The following is an 18,777-nucleotide window of genomic DNA, read 5'->3' on the forward strand; positions in this document are numbered from 1 at the left end:
CTTCTGAACGTGGGCAGCGATACTTGGTTGTCAAGTGCCTGGAACTCTTTTCGGCGAGACACTTGTACGAACCCCGGTAAAGATTAGACCCCTGCCCATTCTATTTCCCGTCTACCTATACCAATGACGTTCGGGAGATATAAACTACCGAACAGGCGGAACATTCGTATCTGAAATGAAGAGATTACCTTGCATGGTGTTTGCACCGGAACCCCCCGAACCGCCCAGGACACCTATTTCCCTGGAACTGTTTTGGGCTAGCACCTCGTGTCTGACCGGTCAAAACTTTACCTCGACAGCATTCCCGTTTCACCATACCGATTTGAGTGATCTTTGGATATGGTATACACTCAGATCGGGGCTAACCAGGGAGTATGACGTTTTGTGGGGTTCCTGAGTATGGTAAGGACACTTTTGGGGAACTGTATATTTTGAATGGATTTTCTGTACCTGAGAAATAATTGGATTATAGTTTTTTGTCTCACAATTATCTCTCAGGTACAAAGGATCCTGGGATTGAAAACCCTTTATACAGTTGCAAGAAAAAGTATGTGAACCCTTTGGAATGATATGGATTTCTGCACAAATTGGTCATAAAATGTGATCTGATCATCATCTAAGTCACAACAATAGACAATCACAGTCTGCTTAAACTAATAACACACAAAGAATGAAATGTTGCCATGTTTTTATTGAACACACCATGTAAACATTCACAGTGCAGGTGGAAAAAGTATGTGAACCCTTGGATTTAATAACTGGTTGAACCTCCTTTGGCAGCAATAACTTCAACCAAACGTTTCCTGTAGTTGCAGATCAGACGTGCACAACGGTCAGGAGTAATTCTTTTTTTTTTTTTTTTTTTTAATTCTTTATTTTTGTCGTGCAGGTGAGTACAACAGAGCTCGTAGTGCCATAACAGCAGTCTCGAGCGTGAATACATAAAAACAATATAACATGAGTATGGCATGAGGAAGACTTGCACATTTTTAAGTAAAAAGTGGTTAAAACAAGATAACATAAGAGAGTGATGAGTGCATGTTTGCATGCGTGTGGGAGGAAGTATCGTTAGCTTATTCAGAGTTTTGCACATAGACAGAAATATTAAGGTGACATAAAAATACAAATATAGTGAGGTAGACATGCTAAGCCGTGGTATTTAGTTTGGGAAGGAGTAATTCTTGACCATTCCTCTTTACAGAACAGCTCACACTGGTTAGAACACAGCAGCTCACACTGGAGGGAACACAGCAGCTCACACTGGAGGGAGCACAGCAGCTCACACTGGAGGGAGCACAGCAGCTCATATTGGGGGGAACACAGCAGCTCACACTGGTGGGGGGACACAGCAGCTCACACTGGTGGGGGGACACAGCAGCTTACACTGGAGGGAACACAGCAGCTCACACTGGGGGGAACACAGCAGCTCATACTGGGGGGAATACAGCATCTCACACCGAGGGGAACACAGCAGCTCACACTGGGGGGAACACAGCAGCTCACAATGGGGGGGGGGAACACAGCAGCTCACACTGGGGGAAACCCAGCAGCTCACACTGGAGGGAACACAACAGTTCACACTGGAGGGAACACAGCAGCTCACACTGGGGGGAACACAGCATCTCACACTGGGGGGAACACAGCAGCTCACACTGGAGGGACACAGAAAACACACTGGAGGGAACACAGCAGCTCACACTGGGAAGGACACAGCAGCTCACACTGGGGGGAACACAGCAGCTCACACTGGAGGGAACACAGCAACTCACACTGGGGGGGAACACAGCAGCTCACACGCGGGGGAACACGGCAGCTCACACTGGGGAGGACACAGCAGCTCATACTGGAGGGAACACAGCAGCTTACACTGGGGGGAACCCATCAGCTCACGCTGGGGGTAACCCAGCATATCACACTGGAGGGAGCAGGACAGCTCACACTGGAGGGAGCAGGACAGCTCACACTGGAGGGAACACAGCAGTTCACACTGGGGGGAACACAGCAGCTCACACTGGAGGGAGCAGGACAGCTCACACTGGAGGGAGCACAGCAGCTCACACTGGAGGGAACACAGCAGCTCACACTGGGGGAACACAGCAGCTCACACTGGGGGAACACAGCAAAACTGGAGGATATGAAATAACCAAAAACCACAATATATTTTACACTGAAATACGTTTTCATGATTGTTCCCTTTTTACTCACAGGCCAATCTCTGTTTAAAACTGATGATTTCTACTTTATCCAGAACATAAAAACAACCATTCCTATTCTTTGTTCGGAAACACACAGAATTCTGTGACAGATAAGCAGCAGGATTCTACATAATAACCAGAATCCCAGCTTTTAGATCACATAGCCAGCTTTGCATTTATTGAACCGTTTGAACGGAGGAAAATAATAACTAATATAAGTGAAGTAGGACCTCATTAGCACAATGAGAAGGTTAATTCTGGTTAGTTGGAATAGTCTGTATGAATCTGATCTCCTGGGGGCAGGAGGCACACGCACCGCGTATTTTGTAATAAATGAACAATGTCAGCCTGTGATACAGAGCACGCAGTTTGGGGGTATCTCCTATCATTTCCTCGCTCTGATCCTGACACACGCATGTCGCATGTGACATAGGGCACCATGCGAGCTCTCCGTGACTCCAGCTGTGCATTGATTTTTGTCCCCCCAACCAAGCTACTAGTTGCTATGGAAACACAGCATCTCGCTCTCTCTCAGTGACCTTGGCAGCGTGGTAATAATGCGGGATCCAGCTGAGTTAGTTACATCTTCACTACCATTTAAATCTGACCTATATACATAGATGTACTGCCCTTAAAAGGACACCAACCCCAATGCAGCTTTTTATAATGGTTTGAGGCTTTGGGTAAAAGCCTGTGTTTCCGTCAAAAATGTTTTGAATGGTTTGACACAAAATATACCCAAAGCGCAGCTCCTTACCTTACCCCTGCGTTATCTGCCAGCGCTGGAATAAGCCGGAGCCACACACGGTGAGGTGGAGAAATCAAGGCTCTCTCCAACATATTATATACCATAATAAAGACAATATTAAGCATTGGAAAACATCCCCCTCATAGCACAGCAAACATCTGGTAATAATGCGTTATAAACGATAGGAATGGTTGGAGCAAGGGTTTTATATATATATGAGATATGTGGAAGGTATTTCAGGCGGTCCTGATGAGCTAGGTAACGGGCCATTGGTGTGACAGTGTGTTAATCATACCATGGTCGTGACAGCTCTAGGTACCCTTAAAAACTAACTGTGGACACGTGAAGAAAGGATAGTATGTTCGGTAATACTGATTCACTCAAATAAAGGTGTACATTAAACTTCCAGGTCAGGAGTGTAAGCGTTTAAAGCACTGATTAACCCCTGAGTGCTATTGGGGGGTAGAGGGGTGGATAGTTGAGTAGATGTATGGCTTAGTCCAGGAATGTGGCTTCTGCCTCAGCCTGTATCTGTCGTGGAGCGAGGAACAAAGGGGACAATGTTGGGGATGCCCCAGGAGCATCCAGGAGAGTGGTCGCTGGAATAGGTACCCAGACCCAAGCTATCAGGAAAAGAGTCAGCCACATTTGATGACATGAGACGAAAGGTAGTGTCTCTTTTGGCGGCCAGAAGTGAGTGGGATGTGCCCCATCTGTACTTAATGCCAGTCTCTGATAGGACCATGGTGACCCAGCGAACTGATCGTCATCAGACCAGTGTAGCCCTGCAGAGGTCGGGCAGAAAGGTGACTTGCATATCTTCAAATTTATAGGGGCTCTGGTTTTTATGCGCCTCCATCACCGCCAATTTGTCCCGGAGAGTTTGGAAGAGGAGAACATCGTGGAGCCAGGTTGTGCTGTCCACTGGTGTATTCTTTGCTTGTATGGGGTGTAAAATAGCAGACAGGAGGCGTCGGATGAAGTGAGGCAGTTCTTGGTCCATGATGTGGCTAGCAAGGGACGAGGATTTTGCTTACACGAGGGAGCTCTGCATAAAGTACAGGCAAATAGGCGCATTAACTACATTATCTGATTGAAGTGATTATAGTGTTTGGAGTCTCCTGGCACCATCCTTCCATTAAACATTTAACTATTTTAATGTTAACAAGATCCTAGAAAAGAGGGACATTAGGATAGAAAAGAGGGACAGAGGGATTTTGGCTGAAAATAGGGTCTGTCCCTCCTAAATAGTGATACCTGGGAGGTTTGCATTAAGGGATATAGTACAATACCCCAAAACATAAAGGACAGGTATGTAACCCATGCTGCGAGGCACACCTTCTGTCGCTATGACATGCTGCATGTCATACATGGATATCATTTCTAATTAGTGGGGTAATAGCTTCTTGATCCAAGGAGACATCTGACTGCTATTTTGGGGCAAGAAGGAATTTTTTTCTAGTTTGTTGCAAATTTTTTTGGATCAACAGCAAAAACATATGTGAGGAAGGCTGAACTTGATGGGCGCAAGTCTCTTTTCAGCTATGTAACCATGTAACCATGTAACCATGTAACCATGTAACCATGTAACCATGTAACCATGCAACCATGCAACCATGTAACCATGTAACCATGTAACCATGTAACTATGTAACCATGCAACCATGTAACCATGTAACCATGTAACCATGTAACTATGTAACCATGTAACCATGTAACTATGTAACCATGTAACCATGTAACTATGTAACCATGTAACCATGTAACTATGTAATGTTTAACCAGCCACTAATGTGCGCCCAGGGAGAGGTGTCATCAGATGGATCAATATGACTATTGCTGCTGGCCTGAGCTATGTTTATTAATTGCTCCTCTATATCAGTGCTGCGGATTCAGCGCTATCTAAATAACAGCGAGGAGTTTGGGATAGTATTGCTGGGTTAGCACATGGAAGGTTAGGGATTCTGAGTTTTACCTCACAAATTGGTGAATTAGGGCTAAGGGGACAAATCGTTGGAGAAGGATTGGAGGGTTACAAATTAGCACTAACATCTTTCTTATCAATTCAACACAATTTAAAGGTTTATTTGTAAAAACAGGAATTTGTGCACAAGATTGTTAGAAACACATACAGGTAAAAATAAAGAGGCAACTCCTTAACTTTAAAAACATTTTATTACGACGCGTCATTATCTTTATTTTACAGTATTTCCAAAAAAAGGTTGGGTGTAAGTACAAAAAAATTTGTTGCACAGCAATTTTTTTTTTTCCTTTTGTTTTTCTTTTTAGAAATCACACATGGCAGTAGAACACGGGCCTGGGGCCGACTCAAGCAGAAAAAGGAGAACGCAGGGCATACACGCACACGCCAAACACACATTACATATCAATGTCATGTCTATATCTCAGGGTCTGCAATGAAAAGCGGCAACAAAACAGGTCAAACTAACCGTTCTCTCTCTCTTTAGGGTTTTAGTAACCCTGCAGTTTATTTGTTTAGTTTGCAGTGTGATGAGTGTGATCCCTACAAAATGGAATAATCTCTGCCAATCGTACACAAGGAAACCGCCAATAAACAGAAGGCAAACTTCGTATCATCCGTCACCCCGTAAGATCTGATGTCTTCCCTCTTGTTTATTCCTAAAAGCAAGATTGAAAACAGATTGCAAACTCTGCGTACTTTCACACTCTCCGGCCACATTCTGGACAAATTGCCAGATTTGTGAATGGTAAATAGGCTGTGGAACATTTTATCCTGAGGAGAAAGCAGGGAAATATAATATATTATGGTCATAATGAAAAATAACAACAATGTCCACAACTGAAATTCTTTAATATCCTATAAATAACCAGGACCTGCAGTGACACGTCACTGGTTTCTGGGAAGTGTACAGCTAGCTAGAGATTGGGGTTGATGAAACGGTAGACTCAGTCGTTACCACTCGTGCCATCATGCAAAAACGACAGCGTGAAGCTCTACCCAAGGCCTGACCCTGGTGTGACCATATAAATCAATAAAAATTTTTTTAGAAATTAAATTCTAAAATAAATTGTTTCTATTAATTCTACATGATTTACCTTAATGGCTGACAGAAGATTATAGAGTCACTGTACAACTGCAACCCTAATAGTGTCCCTTTTTATACATCTCGTATTTTGGGGTTACTCATTCTACCCAGCATTTGGCAGCTCAGTCATTCTCAAAAGTCCTGTTTCTTTCAGAACAAAATCTACTGCAGTTTATTATAAAAATGTCACAACCGAACCCCAGGTAGTGTCATATTTATCATAAAGGAACTTTGTATCAAAAGTCAAGATGGACCTTCCTGTGAGCTGACAACCATCATCGATCTAGCTCTCCTACCTTTGAGCTGACCAACCAAAGAGATGGATCTAGCTCACCTGCTTATGAGCTAATCAACCATAAAGATGAATCTAGCTCATCTACCTATAAGCTGACCAACCATAAAGATGGATCTAGCTCACCTTCCCATGAGCTGACCAACAATCAAGATGGATGTAGCTCACCCTACTATGAGCTTACCAGCCTTCCTCTTAACTGGTCATTATGGTTTTAGAGCTGCATAACATCAGAGGCAAAATAACCATGCGTTGGACCAGGGTCATTTACAGATGAGCATTTTGGCACACAACTCACTGTCCTGTCTAGACCAATGTTTGCTCTTTTATTACCGATCTCCATCCCAACATCTTCACATAATCCTAACCTCTCTGGGCAATCTCCTGCCCTTGGCACTCTACATACATAACATATATATGTCTACACAGTGGACACTGGCCTATAGGGACAGGTAAGGAAGTGCCTCACTGTTTTTGTTACTTTAATAAAATCTAATTTGTTGTTGTGGTGAGGGTTAGTGATGGATGTTGGTGTGTGCTGATTTATTCTTCTTGCTAATTGAAGGCTGCAGATGGTGCTGAGTGGCTAAGCAACCAATCATGTGAAGTGACCCATTTAATGGGTATAGAGCCCTCAGCCATGCCGAGTCTGCTGTAACAGAATTTCTGACATCCCACTGATTTTGCACTGAGCCATGAGATACTGAGTGCCCTAAGGGACAGACCTGTGCACTGTCCTCTCTGTAATTAGGTAATGGATCAGGGAGTAGAGTTGTAACTCTAAATTATTCACTGTTCACTATTAACTATGAACAGATTATGACATCTCATTGAATCAGGGGTTGAGTACATGACGTGGAATGCGGAAATCCCAACAAGTCAGGATCCAGAGTTAAATTCTGGGAGTCAAGCACCCCTCCATCTTTAAACATTATCAGCTCCCACTGAGGTGACAGTGTTACAAATTTATCACTGGAATACCTAAATATAGTGTCTTCTCCCTCACGCTATAAAGTGTTCCTAAAACAGTATTCACCAGAGTACCGGTTAGTGCATCAGTTCCAGGCGTGATCTACATGCAGGTATTGCGGGCACACTCAGACTGAATCATGGCATTCACCATCAGACCGTGCGCTTAATAGAAATGGAATAAAACACAATGAAAGGAAGGATCCATTACTGCTCACACTAAAATTAATTGTTCAGCTTTGTTTGTACCAAATTTTACTATCACTGTCTTGGGGCGTATTGGGTAAATGCTAGGTTTTAAGGGTAGGGAGCGGTGTAGGATTTCCAAATCCTTTGTTTTTCTTACAGTACTCTATGCCAGGGATTTCCACCAGCGTTCCTCAAGCCACCTCGAAGCATGCCGTGAATATTGAATTCAGTACTGTAACAGGCTGAAGGCAGTCCTTAAAATGTGCTATTATGTATCAGCATTACAGTTAGGATTCCTATCAGATAGATATTTAAGCTAGAATTGTATGTCTCTCTGTAGTAAGGATTCCTATCCAGTTATTACCTGCTAATGAATGTAGAGCTAAAATACAGGCGCCCTTGGAAATGCAACTCTTCCTGAAGTGGGTTGAGGCTCAAAAAAGGTTGGGAATCCATGTCCTTAGCTAAGAGTTATTTACTATGGTTTGCTGATACTTACGTACGTTATGTTCTTACATTGGGGGTCTTTGTACCCAGAACACTGATTACACGCTAGTTACTTTAAATCCAGTGGAGTTCTAAATATAAAAACACCATTAATCTGTTCCGGCATCTAGAACAAACCGAACAGGCCTTGGAGAGATGTTTTTTTACCCTACTTTTCCTATTGAGTAAAGAGGATTAAAACACAAGATTAGTCTAGTCTGTGTCTGACGTTACACCACCTTACGGTAACTTTGCCACCTGACACAAGTAGTTTAGTCCTATTTTTAAGCGTATTGACTGGCAGGATCTGAAGTGACTGATCTTTCCAAGCTCTCGCGGTGTTCCCAGTGTCATGATTATCTGTGGGCTTATCGAGATGTGTTGGGCATGTGACATTTCAGCTTGTGGCCAAAATGGAAAGCTAACATTAAAATCTGTTTCACAAACAGACGATCACTGTATAAATGAGGTAATCTGAGGCTAAGTCTACCTACACCCCAAAAATCACCATGAAATATCCAGCACAGCAAACCGCCAGTGACCATTTAAGTGTTACAGAATATGGGCATATTTGACACTGAAACCATTTTGGAGCTTATCCATTTCATAGCATATTCAGAGAAGTCACAATCCAACTATCAGAGAAAACAATGTCATCACCTGTGCCAAAGCAGGAACATGCTTCCACCCCACTGAAACACAGTTTGAAACCCTCTTCAATTCATTTTCAGTGTGATTAGAGGACAGGTATGGGAATGGCAGCCAACAATACATGCCCGAATGTTGTAGGTCTCTGGGTTGGGGCTGGCCTTATCTGGACATTGCCTACTTAGATGAAGTTTCCTCTTGGTGTGATGGCTTAGTGAGAGATGAAAAATGAACTGCAGTGTGGAATTGCCCATGTCGTGTGTCCTCTGGAGCTGGTCAGTCACCTTCTTCAGACACGATACCTGTCGATCTCTGTTCAAAACACAGCAAAGCATGCCGGGGAGTGGGGTCACATTAGAGGAGCTGTATGGGTATGAGACATTAATGCCCCCTCAGTGCTGGAGGTGACTGTGACGTGTCTGTCACAGGCTCCTCCAGCATTGAAGAAGTCAGTTGAAAATAGAGCAAGCATGGCTGGTGACTTTTCATGTTAAGTTGTTCAGGACGCAATTGACATCCACAATGTCTGGGTCCCCTTTCCCACTCTCGTGCTTGGGCGAGAGCGAATTCTGGATGTTGAAGGGCTCCTCATCCTTCAGGCAGGCCTTCGGGAGATCCTGCACCTTCTGAGGCGCATTTGGGTCCTCCTGTAAAATTAGGGAGAATCAGTGAGCTATGATCAAAACCATTTGAGATAACATAACTGTTGCAGAATACAGCTAAAGGTTAATGCCACACGCTGAGCGACTCAATTAAACTGACAGTGATCCAATAGAAGCCAGTCAGACCTGAGAATGCCACAACCGCCATGATGTCACCCCATCGCATTTCACAGACTAACCATTTAAACACGGTACTTGGTATATAAATGTAATAACATAGTATCCTCTGCTGTGACCCTGGCATGCATGGAATGCTGATTGGGGGGAGATTTATCAGTGAAAACAGCTGCTATTTGGGGGCAAATCGCTGCGGAATCTTGGCAATTAGCAGTTTCTCCAGAATAACACTTCATTGGCTCTGATACCGTACAAGCAGTGACTTGTAAAACCAGGACTTTCCCCAAACAATCCTGATTCCTGTCAACTTCCCTCAAATCACTGCTTAGTAAATAAATCTCTAATAAAGGAAAGGTTGGACAAAACCCATTTCTCCTGATCCTGAGGACACCAAAATAATAATCTATATTTATGTATATATACGAATACCATTTAGAATATCAATATATTACAGATATATAATAACTAGAAGAGGACAGTTATTGGGCTATTGATAGAATGTCACCCTGGCAGTGAATGAGTTCTAGCCATAACGCCGGGCACAATGTATATCTGGAATAGGGGGTTCTACCAGTTAAACATTGCAGTTTTCATTTCATGGGGCAGAATGGCAAATCGTGACTCTAGGACTGTGGCAGATATATCCATTGTTTGCTTCATGCAGAGTTAAAGCTACGCAGTCACATTTTATTTTTATTGAAGTTCAAAATGTTTTTGGTTTTTTTTCTCCCAAATGAGTCTTATTTTAAAACGTACACAAATGTAAAAAACAGAGTACTTAATCTTACTGCTCTTCTTTTCCAAGATTAATCCGAGAGTCAACTAGCCGTGCAGAACTTTTTACTTAAAGTATTCTTAATGATTAGATTATTCTCTCAAATTAAAAAAAAAAAAAGGTAAATGTTAGGGCAAAATATCAGAATTGGAAAACTATTCCCACTTTCTGGCAAAAAAACCCTAAACATTAAAATCCCCAATTAGCATTCTGATCCGGCAATCCATTAAAGCAGCCATGACAATACGCAGACAGAACATGGTCAATAACGTTAAATAAATAGATAAAATACAATAATATTGATAGACTTAGGATGCTAAATACAGTAATCATTTATAACAATTATGCTAAAAGAACACTCATGTACAGTGAGGAAGGCATTACATTTTCAAATCCTCTTCTACCAGCCAGGCCTTAATTCGGCAACACAATGGGGGCCTACACGATATTAGGCAGGTGCTTTTAATGTTGTGGCTGATCAGTGTATATAATCTCCTATACCTTATACAGACTTCATGTTGGTAGTTATATGTCCTACAGTATTTCTTCAAAACAATGGACTGTAAACATTTTTCTTTTATAAATTCTGTAAATGAACATTAGAGTGCATAATACCGCTGTTATTTCCTATATCCATGTGCTAGCTGTGAATCTTTTGCTTAAAAAAAAATGCTATGCTCAGTATTTATTGTGAAATAACCAGGTAATGACAGGGTTAATAGCGAAACGCATTGACTGCCCAAGCTCCCAGCAGGGGTCACTAGTGACCTACGTTTGTCAGGCGTGTTTTGCTGTAATCCTTTTAATACAATCCTCAACCCGAATTTGTTTGGTCAGAGAATAATACTGACATTTACAGTCAGATTCAAATTCACAGTGAAAATTGAGGCAAAAATAACAGATCTGGTCAAATTCTCCAATTCCAATATAGTCGGGGCTAGACTATTTTAGCCTTAAATCTGCAATCTGGATTTTTATGTGGTCCAATTTGCAATTTAGTATTTTGATTCATTTTCCTACAATCCACTGAGAAGAAGCAACGTTTAACCCCTTAAGGACAAAACGTCTGGAATAAAACGGAATCATGACATGTCACACATGTCATGTGTCCTTAAGGGGTTAAAGACACTCCAAACACCATAACTATCTGCTGTCCTCTCACCCTAATTGCACTCATTGGTGGAGCTGGTAGCGTTGCTTGCCAATTGTTCACCTTACGGGCGCAGGATCTCCTATATCTTTCTATGAGAGAATCTGCATTAGTGAATGTATGCATGGGTGGCTACGGAAAGCTACATTAATTAAAACCAGCAATGAAGCTTGTAACAGAGCCCCCTGTTCCTAGAGAATAATTTTGCTTTGACTAGATCGGTATACGAATCTAACCGAACAGATTGACCCATTTGGTTCGTATACCGAACAAAGTACCGAACACATGGACCACCCAGAACATCTTGTTTTGACGAACGGTTCCAGCGGTGTTTGGGCGTCGAGTGTATGGAGCTATTATCGAACACTCAACGGCCCGAACACCGCTGAGACTTCTACTCTCACCTATGTTCGTTCCTATATATCTGAAGAAAGTGGCGTTTGGTAAAACCAAACTCCCAAACGAGGGGCACACGACTAGTTTTCCCACAAACTGCTACTTTTGGTATTTTGTTCTCTTTGCAGCTCCCAAAAGAGACCGACCGCACAACCTGAATCTATGGAACTATTTTAGGCAGGAGGTTTATCTGAGTTTTTGGGGTACTTTCGGGTTGCCTGTAAATTGTGTTCTTTTCCGCCTGAAGATAATTGAGTTAATACAGTACTTGAGGCAGAGGGGAGGGATTGTATGATATATTTGTGAGTGTCATGTATTGTAACCCTGTTGTCAATGGTCTGTGACTTTCCATCAGGTCCAGGTGGGAGTACCCCTTGCATGGGGATTGTCATAAAAAAATATGTAAATTAAAGTCAGTTCACTTCACCCTTAACACGCAACCTCATATCTTGATTGTAGCGAACCGCTATATAAGAGCTATACAGCTATACTGGATCCATGGTGTGCTAGGAGATCGACTTGGGAATACTGCAGCGCTACTCACACTACCCACACTACGGGAAAAGGACATCTATGGTGGTGGATACCCCTCCTCTCTCGGGGTGACTGCCATATTTGGTGGCAGCAGTGGGATGGTCCTTTATCCCCAGAGGAAGTGCTGAATGGATGGAAAGTCTGTATGACAAGCTAAAGAGACAGACATTAAAAGATGGTCTTACCATGCCCCCATGTAAGGGCTACTTTGTCTGCTAATAATATGAGGTTGACAAATGGCAGATCCGACAACGTTTGTCCAATCCCAGCAGGTGCTACAATTAACATTGACCTATGGAGCTCTCACGGGATCCTTCAAAGATGCGCATGCAGTACAGTGCTTACCAGGGACGTATTTTAGGCCCCTAGTCAAAGCAGTGCACTGCAGCCCTGCCCAGTGGAGGAACTACCGCGGTCGCAGCTGTGGTCGGGTTCGTCACTCCAGGGGGCCAGCCCTGTGGACCCCTGCGACTGAGAAGCCTGACGCACGTTAAGGGGCCCATCGGGTGGCTCTAACAACATTTCCAGGGGGTCCGGTCAGCGCTGCGGCGCTTTAACAGCGTGAACAAATTCTGTGTGTTGCTTTTGTCTTGCTTATATACATTTAGTACATGCACGTTGTTTTCGTCAAGGGCTAGATATGTATTCGCAACAGCAAGATCTCGTGTACAGATAACAGCTGATACGGAGGTCATTCGTCCTAAACATCTTAGGAGTTGAAGGTTCTGAATACATTTTCGGGAATAAAATACTAAAAAGTTAGCAAAGCCTGTTTGATGTAAGTAAATCATGTCTCCCCTGCACCTCACAGCCACCAGACCCACCCAATCTGTCACTTTCCATTTTTTGTGAAATATGCAGAGACCACCTGAAAGTGACAGATCTACTTTAACCCCTTAAGGACACATGACATGTGTGACATGTCATGATTCCCTTTTATTCCAGAAGTTTGGTCCTTAAGGGGTTAAGACACTGAGATTCCAGCAATTAAACTCACAGTAATGTGCAGTGTGTATGATGGAATCACATGGCTCCACATCAATAAAACTCACAGTAATGTGCAGTGTGTATGATGGAATCACAGAGCTCCACAGCAATAAAACTCACAGTAATGTGCAGTGTGTATGAATGTATCACAGAGCTCCACAGTAATAAAACTCACAGTAATGTGCAGTGTGTATGAATGTATCACAGAGCTCCACAGTAATAAAACTCACAGTAATGTGTATGAATGTATCACAGAGCTCCACAGCAATAAAACTCACAGTAATGTCAGTGTGTATGAGTGTATCACAGAGCTCCACATCAATAAAACTCACAGTAATGTGCAGTGTGTATGAATGTATCACATAGCTCCACAGTAATAAAACTCACAGTAATGTGCAGTCTGTATGAATGTTACACAGAGCTCCACAGTAATAAAACTCACAGTAATATACATTGTGTATGGGGTTATCACAGAGCTCCACAGCAATAAAACTCACAGTAATGTCAGTGTGTATGATGGAATCACAGAGCTCCATAGCAATACAACTCACAGTAATGTGCAGTGTGTGTGAGGGTATCACAGAGCTCCAGAGCAATAAAACTCACACACACTGCACATTACTGTGAGTTTTATTGCTATGGAGCTCTGTGATTCCATCATGTGTATGAGGGTATCACAGAGCTCCACAGTAATAAAACACAGTAATATGCAGTGTGTATGAGGGTATCACAGAGCTCCACAGCAATAAAACTCACAGTAATGTGCAGTGTGTATGAGGGTATCACAGAGCTCTACAGCAATAAAACTCTCAGTAATGTGCAGTGTGTATGATAGAATCACAGAGCTCCACAGCAATAAAACTCACAGTAATGTGCAGTGTGTATGAGGGTATCACAGAGCTCCACAGCAATAAAACTCACAGTAATGTGCAGTGTGTATGATAGAATCACAGAGCTCCACAGCAATAAAACTCACAGTAATGTGCAGTGTGTATGAATGTATCACAGAGCTCCACAGCAATAAAACTCACAGTAATGTCAGTGTGTATGATGGAATCACAGAGCTCCATAGCAATACAACTCACAGTAATGTGCAGTGTGTGTGAGGGTATCACAGAGCTCCACAGCAATAAAACTCACACACACTGCACATTACTGTGAGTTTTATTGCTATGGAGCTCTGTGATTCCATCATGTGTATGAGGGTATCACAGAGCTCCACAGTAATAAAACACAGTAATATGCAGTGTGTATGAGGGTATCACAGAGCTCCACGGCAATAAAACTCACAGTAATGTGCAGTGTGTATGAGGGTATCACAGAGCTCTACAGCAATAAAACTCTCAGTAATGTGCAGTGTGATGTTTGAGTGATTGTTAGTGTCTGAGTGTCCGTTAGTGTCTGTTAATGTTTGAGTGAGTGTTAGTGTCTGAGTGTCCGTTAGTGTCTGTTAATGTTTGAGTGTATGTTAGTGTTTGCGTGAGTGTTAGTGTCTGACTTTCTGTTAGTGTGTGAGTTCCTGTTAGTGTCTGACTTTCTGTTAGTGTCTGAGTGTCTGTTAGTGTGAGTTATTGTTAGTGTGTGAGTGAGTGTTAGTGTAAGTCTGTGACTTTCTGTTAGTGTGTGAGTTACTGTGAGTTACTGTAAGTGTCTGACTTTGTGCTAGTGTCTGTTAGTGTGAGTTACTGTTAGTGCCCGAGTGTTTGTTAGTATGAGTTACTGTCAGTGTCCGAGTGTCTGTTAATGTGAGTTACTTTTAGTTAGTGTGTGAGTGAGTGTAAGTGCCTGTTAGTGTGAGTTACTGTTAGTGTCAGAGTGTCTGTTAGTGTGAGTTACTGTTAGTTAGTGTGTGAGTGTTAGTGTCTGTTAGTGTGAGTTACTGTCAGTGTCTGAGTGTCTGTTAATGTGAGTTACTGTTAGTTAGTGTGTGAGTGTGAGTTACTGTTAGTGTCGGAGTGTCTGTTAGTGTGAGTGAGTGCTAGTGTCTGGTTTAGTGTTAGTGTCTGAGTGTCTGTTAGTGGGAGTTACTGTTAGTGTTGGAGTGTCTGTTAGTGTGAGTGAGTGATAGTGTCTGATTTAGTGTTAGTGTCTGAGTGTCTGTTAGTGGGAGTTACTGTTAGTGTCGGAGTGTCTGTTAGTGTGAGTGAGTGCTAGTGTCTGGTTTAGTGTTAGTGTCTGAGTGTCTGTTAGTGGGAGTTACTGTTAGTGTCTGATTGAGTGATCTATAAGAAAGAGAAGCACATGGAGAGACAAAATACACAAAACGGCTAGGTGCAAACCATATACACACTCCCTAACGTGTTGAAAATATCCAAATAATCACAAATTACAGAATGCACACTATAATCACTGCAAGTAGAAATATATAATTTATTAAGTACAAAAACAGTACCACAAAAGAATAATACAAAAACAATAAAAAAAATAGCAGTAACAAGGGCAAATACAATAGTAAATAATACAATACGAGCAGTGTTAGTGTTTGCGTGACAGCCAAGGAGGTGTTTCTGCCCCTAGATATAAAGGGTTATTAGTGTGACAGACTCCAGACACAGCAAGCTGAGGTGCTTTATGTGAGGTGCTCCTTTAAGGAGGCTCATGGCCAGAATATTCTGATTGCTAGTACTGATTGCGGGTACCCACCCACTGTATGTGACAAAATGGTGTTTGTGCTCTGACGCAAATCTGTAAAACCCTGCCTGAAATATAAGGGATGTCAATTTACAGAATAATACATTTTATTTATTTATAGGAATCCTTGACCAGCACTGCATCTCTGCCAGCATTGGGACCCCAGTGGGAGAGGGTGATTGGGTGGGCTAGTGACGTCATCTTGTCACTGGCTTCGACCAAAAGGGGCGAGCCTAGCTGAAAGGGGTGAATTCACGCCAGGCTACCTGTCAATCATGTTAGCCGGCCCACTGAGGGCTGACCCTGCAGGGAGCGCTGTTTCAGTGCCATGAACATAGTGTTAGCGTCTTATGATATTCTCGCGCTATGATTGTTAAAGACAATTCCCTTGTGTCCACAAAAGCCGGACACCAGGAGATTAAGGCAGGGAAGCTGATTTATAAGTTGAGTTTTTTAACTACTATTTCACCAAGCACTGTTGTTGGTTCTTTGGCGTACACATAAGGCAGGACAGAACCTGAAAAATCAGGACTGTCCCGCAGAAATCAGGATTAATTGGAGTTCTAGCACTGCATACAGAAAGTTGCTGTTTCGTGCTTTGTTTGTGTGATAGCTTTTCCATGTTTGTTAAACCGGAGGCTGTTAGTGAATGGGTTTACGGATTGGTTCTCGTTATTTGCGATTTACTATGTATGTGGGTTTTGGAACATTATACTTACTCGATACTGAGATTTTATTTTTGTATCCTGCTGGAGACGAGTAATTTCTGAAGTCAATAAAAAAAATAATTGGTAAATAGAAGGCGTAGTTTATCACTGGCAAAGTGCGCAAGGGGAGGGGTCAGCCGAAACTAAGGTCTCTAAACTGGTGTAAGCCCAATAAGCAGGAGTGCAAGAAGCTTTGCACAGCAGCCATTTAGATGCGTTTTATGTTAATATTTGAATTCAATCTTTTAAGGTCGGTGACAGGTAAAGGAAGCTCTCCACAGCATCGCAACCAACTCGATACTCATGGTTTGCAGCACATACCTACCTAAAGCCACATACATGTGAAGAGGGACGTTAATGATAACTAAACCGGCACTCTGCTACAGCCCCTAACCAACCCATACTACAGCCCCTAACCAACCCATACTACAGCCCCTAACCAACCCATACTACAGCCCCTAACCAACCCATACTACAGCCCCTAACCAACCCACACTACAGCCCCTAACCAACCCATACTACAGCCCTTAACCAACCCATACTACAGCCCTTAACCAACCCATACTACAGCCCTTAACCAACCCATACTACAGCCCCTAACCAACCCATACTACAGCCCCTAACCAACCCATACTACAGCCCCTAACCAACCCATACTACAGCCCCTAACCAACCCATACTACAGCCCCTAACCAACCCATACTACGGCCCCTAACCAACCCATACTACAGCCCCTAACCAACCCATACTACAGCCCCTAACCAACCCATACTACGGCCCCTAACCAACCCATACTACAGCCCCTAACCAACCCATACTACAGCCCCTAACCAACCCATACTACAGCCCCTAACCAACCCATACTACAGCCCCTAACCAACCCATACTACAGCCCCTTGCACTCTGCTACAGCCCCTAACCAACCCATACTACAGCCCCTTGCACTCTGCTACAGCCATTGGAGCAACTAAATGACCTCCGTTTGTCTAAATATACATAGGGATTAAGGAGAGAGCGCAGGTAACCTTTTCTTTTCTTTGGTTTTTACTATATATTGGGGCTGATGTGTACTGTAGTCATTGCTGCCGGCCCAGTTGTGATGGGACTAAGCGCAGGACTTCTCTTTTTTGTATTTGTATTTACTTTGTATCACACAGCTTTATTACAATGCTGCCGCCCATCCCATCTGTTCCCTATTACGGGTTAATAAGTGTAGCGGCACCCCGGTGTAGTAGGGGTTTACGCCGCTGAGAAGGTGTCCTTTCCCCCAGGATGAAGTCAGTTATAACGAAACACGTTCCGAGAGAATACGAATCAGCATTATAAATATCCCCTCCAAGCACGAGACGAGACTCTGTGTTGAGGGTCAAAAGTAGGAATAATCTTTATTCTGCAACTCGGGCTTTTATGCCGTACAACAACTCCTCCCCGTATCCGGAGGAGATAATACATTTACAGTGGGAATCCCTCCCACTGTACCGGGCAGAATATTTAACAGTTATTTATAAGTTTAATAACACACACGAAATGCAACGGAAATACAATGTACTACGTGTATCAGAGAACGGAGCTCTAGGGGAACAATATACGTGAAAAACCCCTAAATCGGTTGGGCCGTTCACTAGATACACGTTTGCACCATTTACTCTGGAACCACATAACATAAACGAAAACTCTCTCGTGGATATAGTGTCTCTAGTTCGGTACTCTGGATCTGTCGAACAGCATGAGCGTAAGTTACCGGTAAGGTGGGGATTCATCGTGTGGAAAGTTCGTGAGGGTTCGGTCATTAGTTCGTGCGGTCAAAATGGCCGCGACCCATTGTTCTCCCCACGTGGCTGCGTATACCGAACAGATCCAGAGCAGTCCACAATAATCCAGGTAAAAACAGGCAATTCTCCGAGATGGTATCTGGTACTCCCAAAAGGGGTCTGTCACAATAAGTATATAGGGGTGTATATAAAAAATACCCCTCTCTGTCTCATTAGAGATATATTTGCCAGAAGCTCAAGGAAGCAGGCTGAAGGGTCAGTGTTAGGACCCGCTTAGGAGGGTCTGCCTTGACGTTGGCAGGCGGGCATTCCCTCCAATGGCCATTGGAGCAACTAAATGACCTCCATTTGTCTAAATATACATAGGGATTCAGGAGAGAGCGCAGGTGTGACTGTAGTAATCTGTATCACCATCCAGTATTCCCTTTTTCCCAATAGCAGAATAACAACA

The 18,777-nt window shown here is 43.1% G+C and overlaps 1 protein-coding gene across 3 annotated transcripts in view; it reads right to left on the reverse strand.

Moving 5' to 3' along the window:
• Positions 1-5,742: 5,742 nt before the first annotated feature.
• The window catches only part of CSPG5 (chondroitin sulfate proteoglycan 5), a 144,130-nt gene continuing 131,095 nt past the window's right edge, over positions 5,743-18,777 (reverse strand). For all 3 annotated transcript variants that reach the window (XM_063452864.1, XM_063452863.1, XM_063452862.1), the window contains one exon: positions 5,743-9,242. In XM_063452864.1, the coding sequence (XP_063308934.1) occupies positions 9,081-9,242 (162 nt within the window). In that variant the 3' untranslated portion in view covers positions 5,743-9,080. The remainder of the gene's footprint in view (positions 9,243-18,777) is intronic.

Source organism: Pelobates fuscus, chromosome 4 (genome assembly GCF_036172605.1).
Source record: "Pelobates fuscus isolate aPelFus1 chromosome 4, aPelFus1.pri, whole genome shotgun sequence".
NCBI lineage: Eukaryota > Metazoa > Chordata > Amphibia > Anura > Pelobatidae > Pelobates > Pelobates fuscus.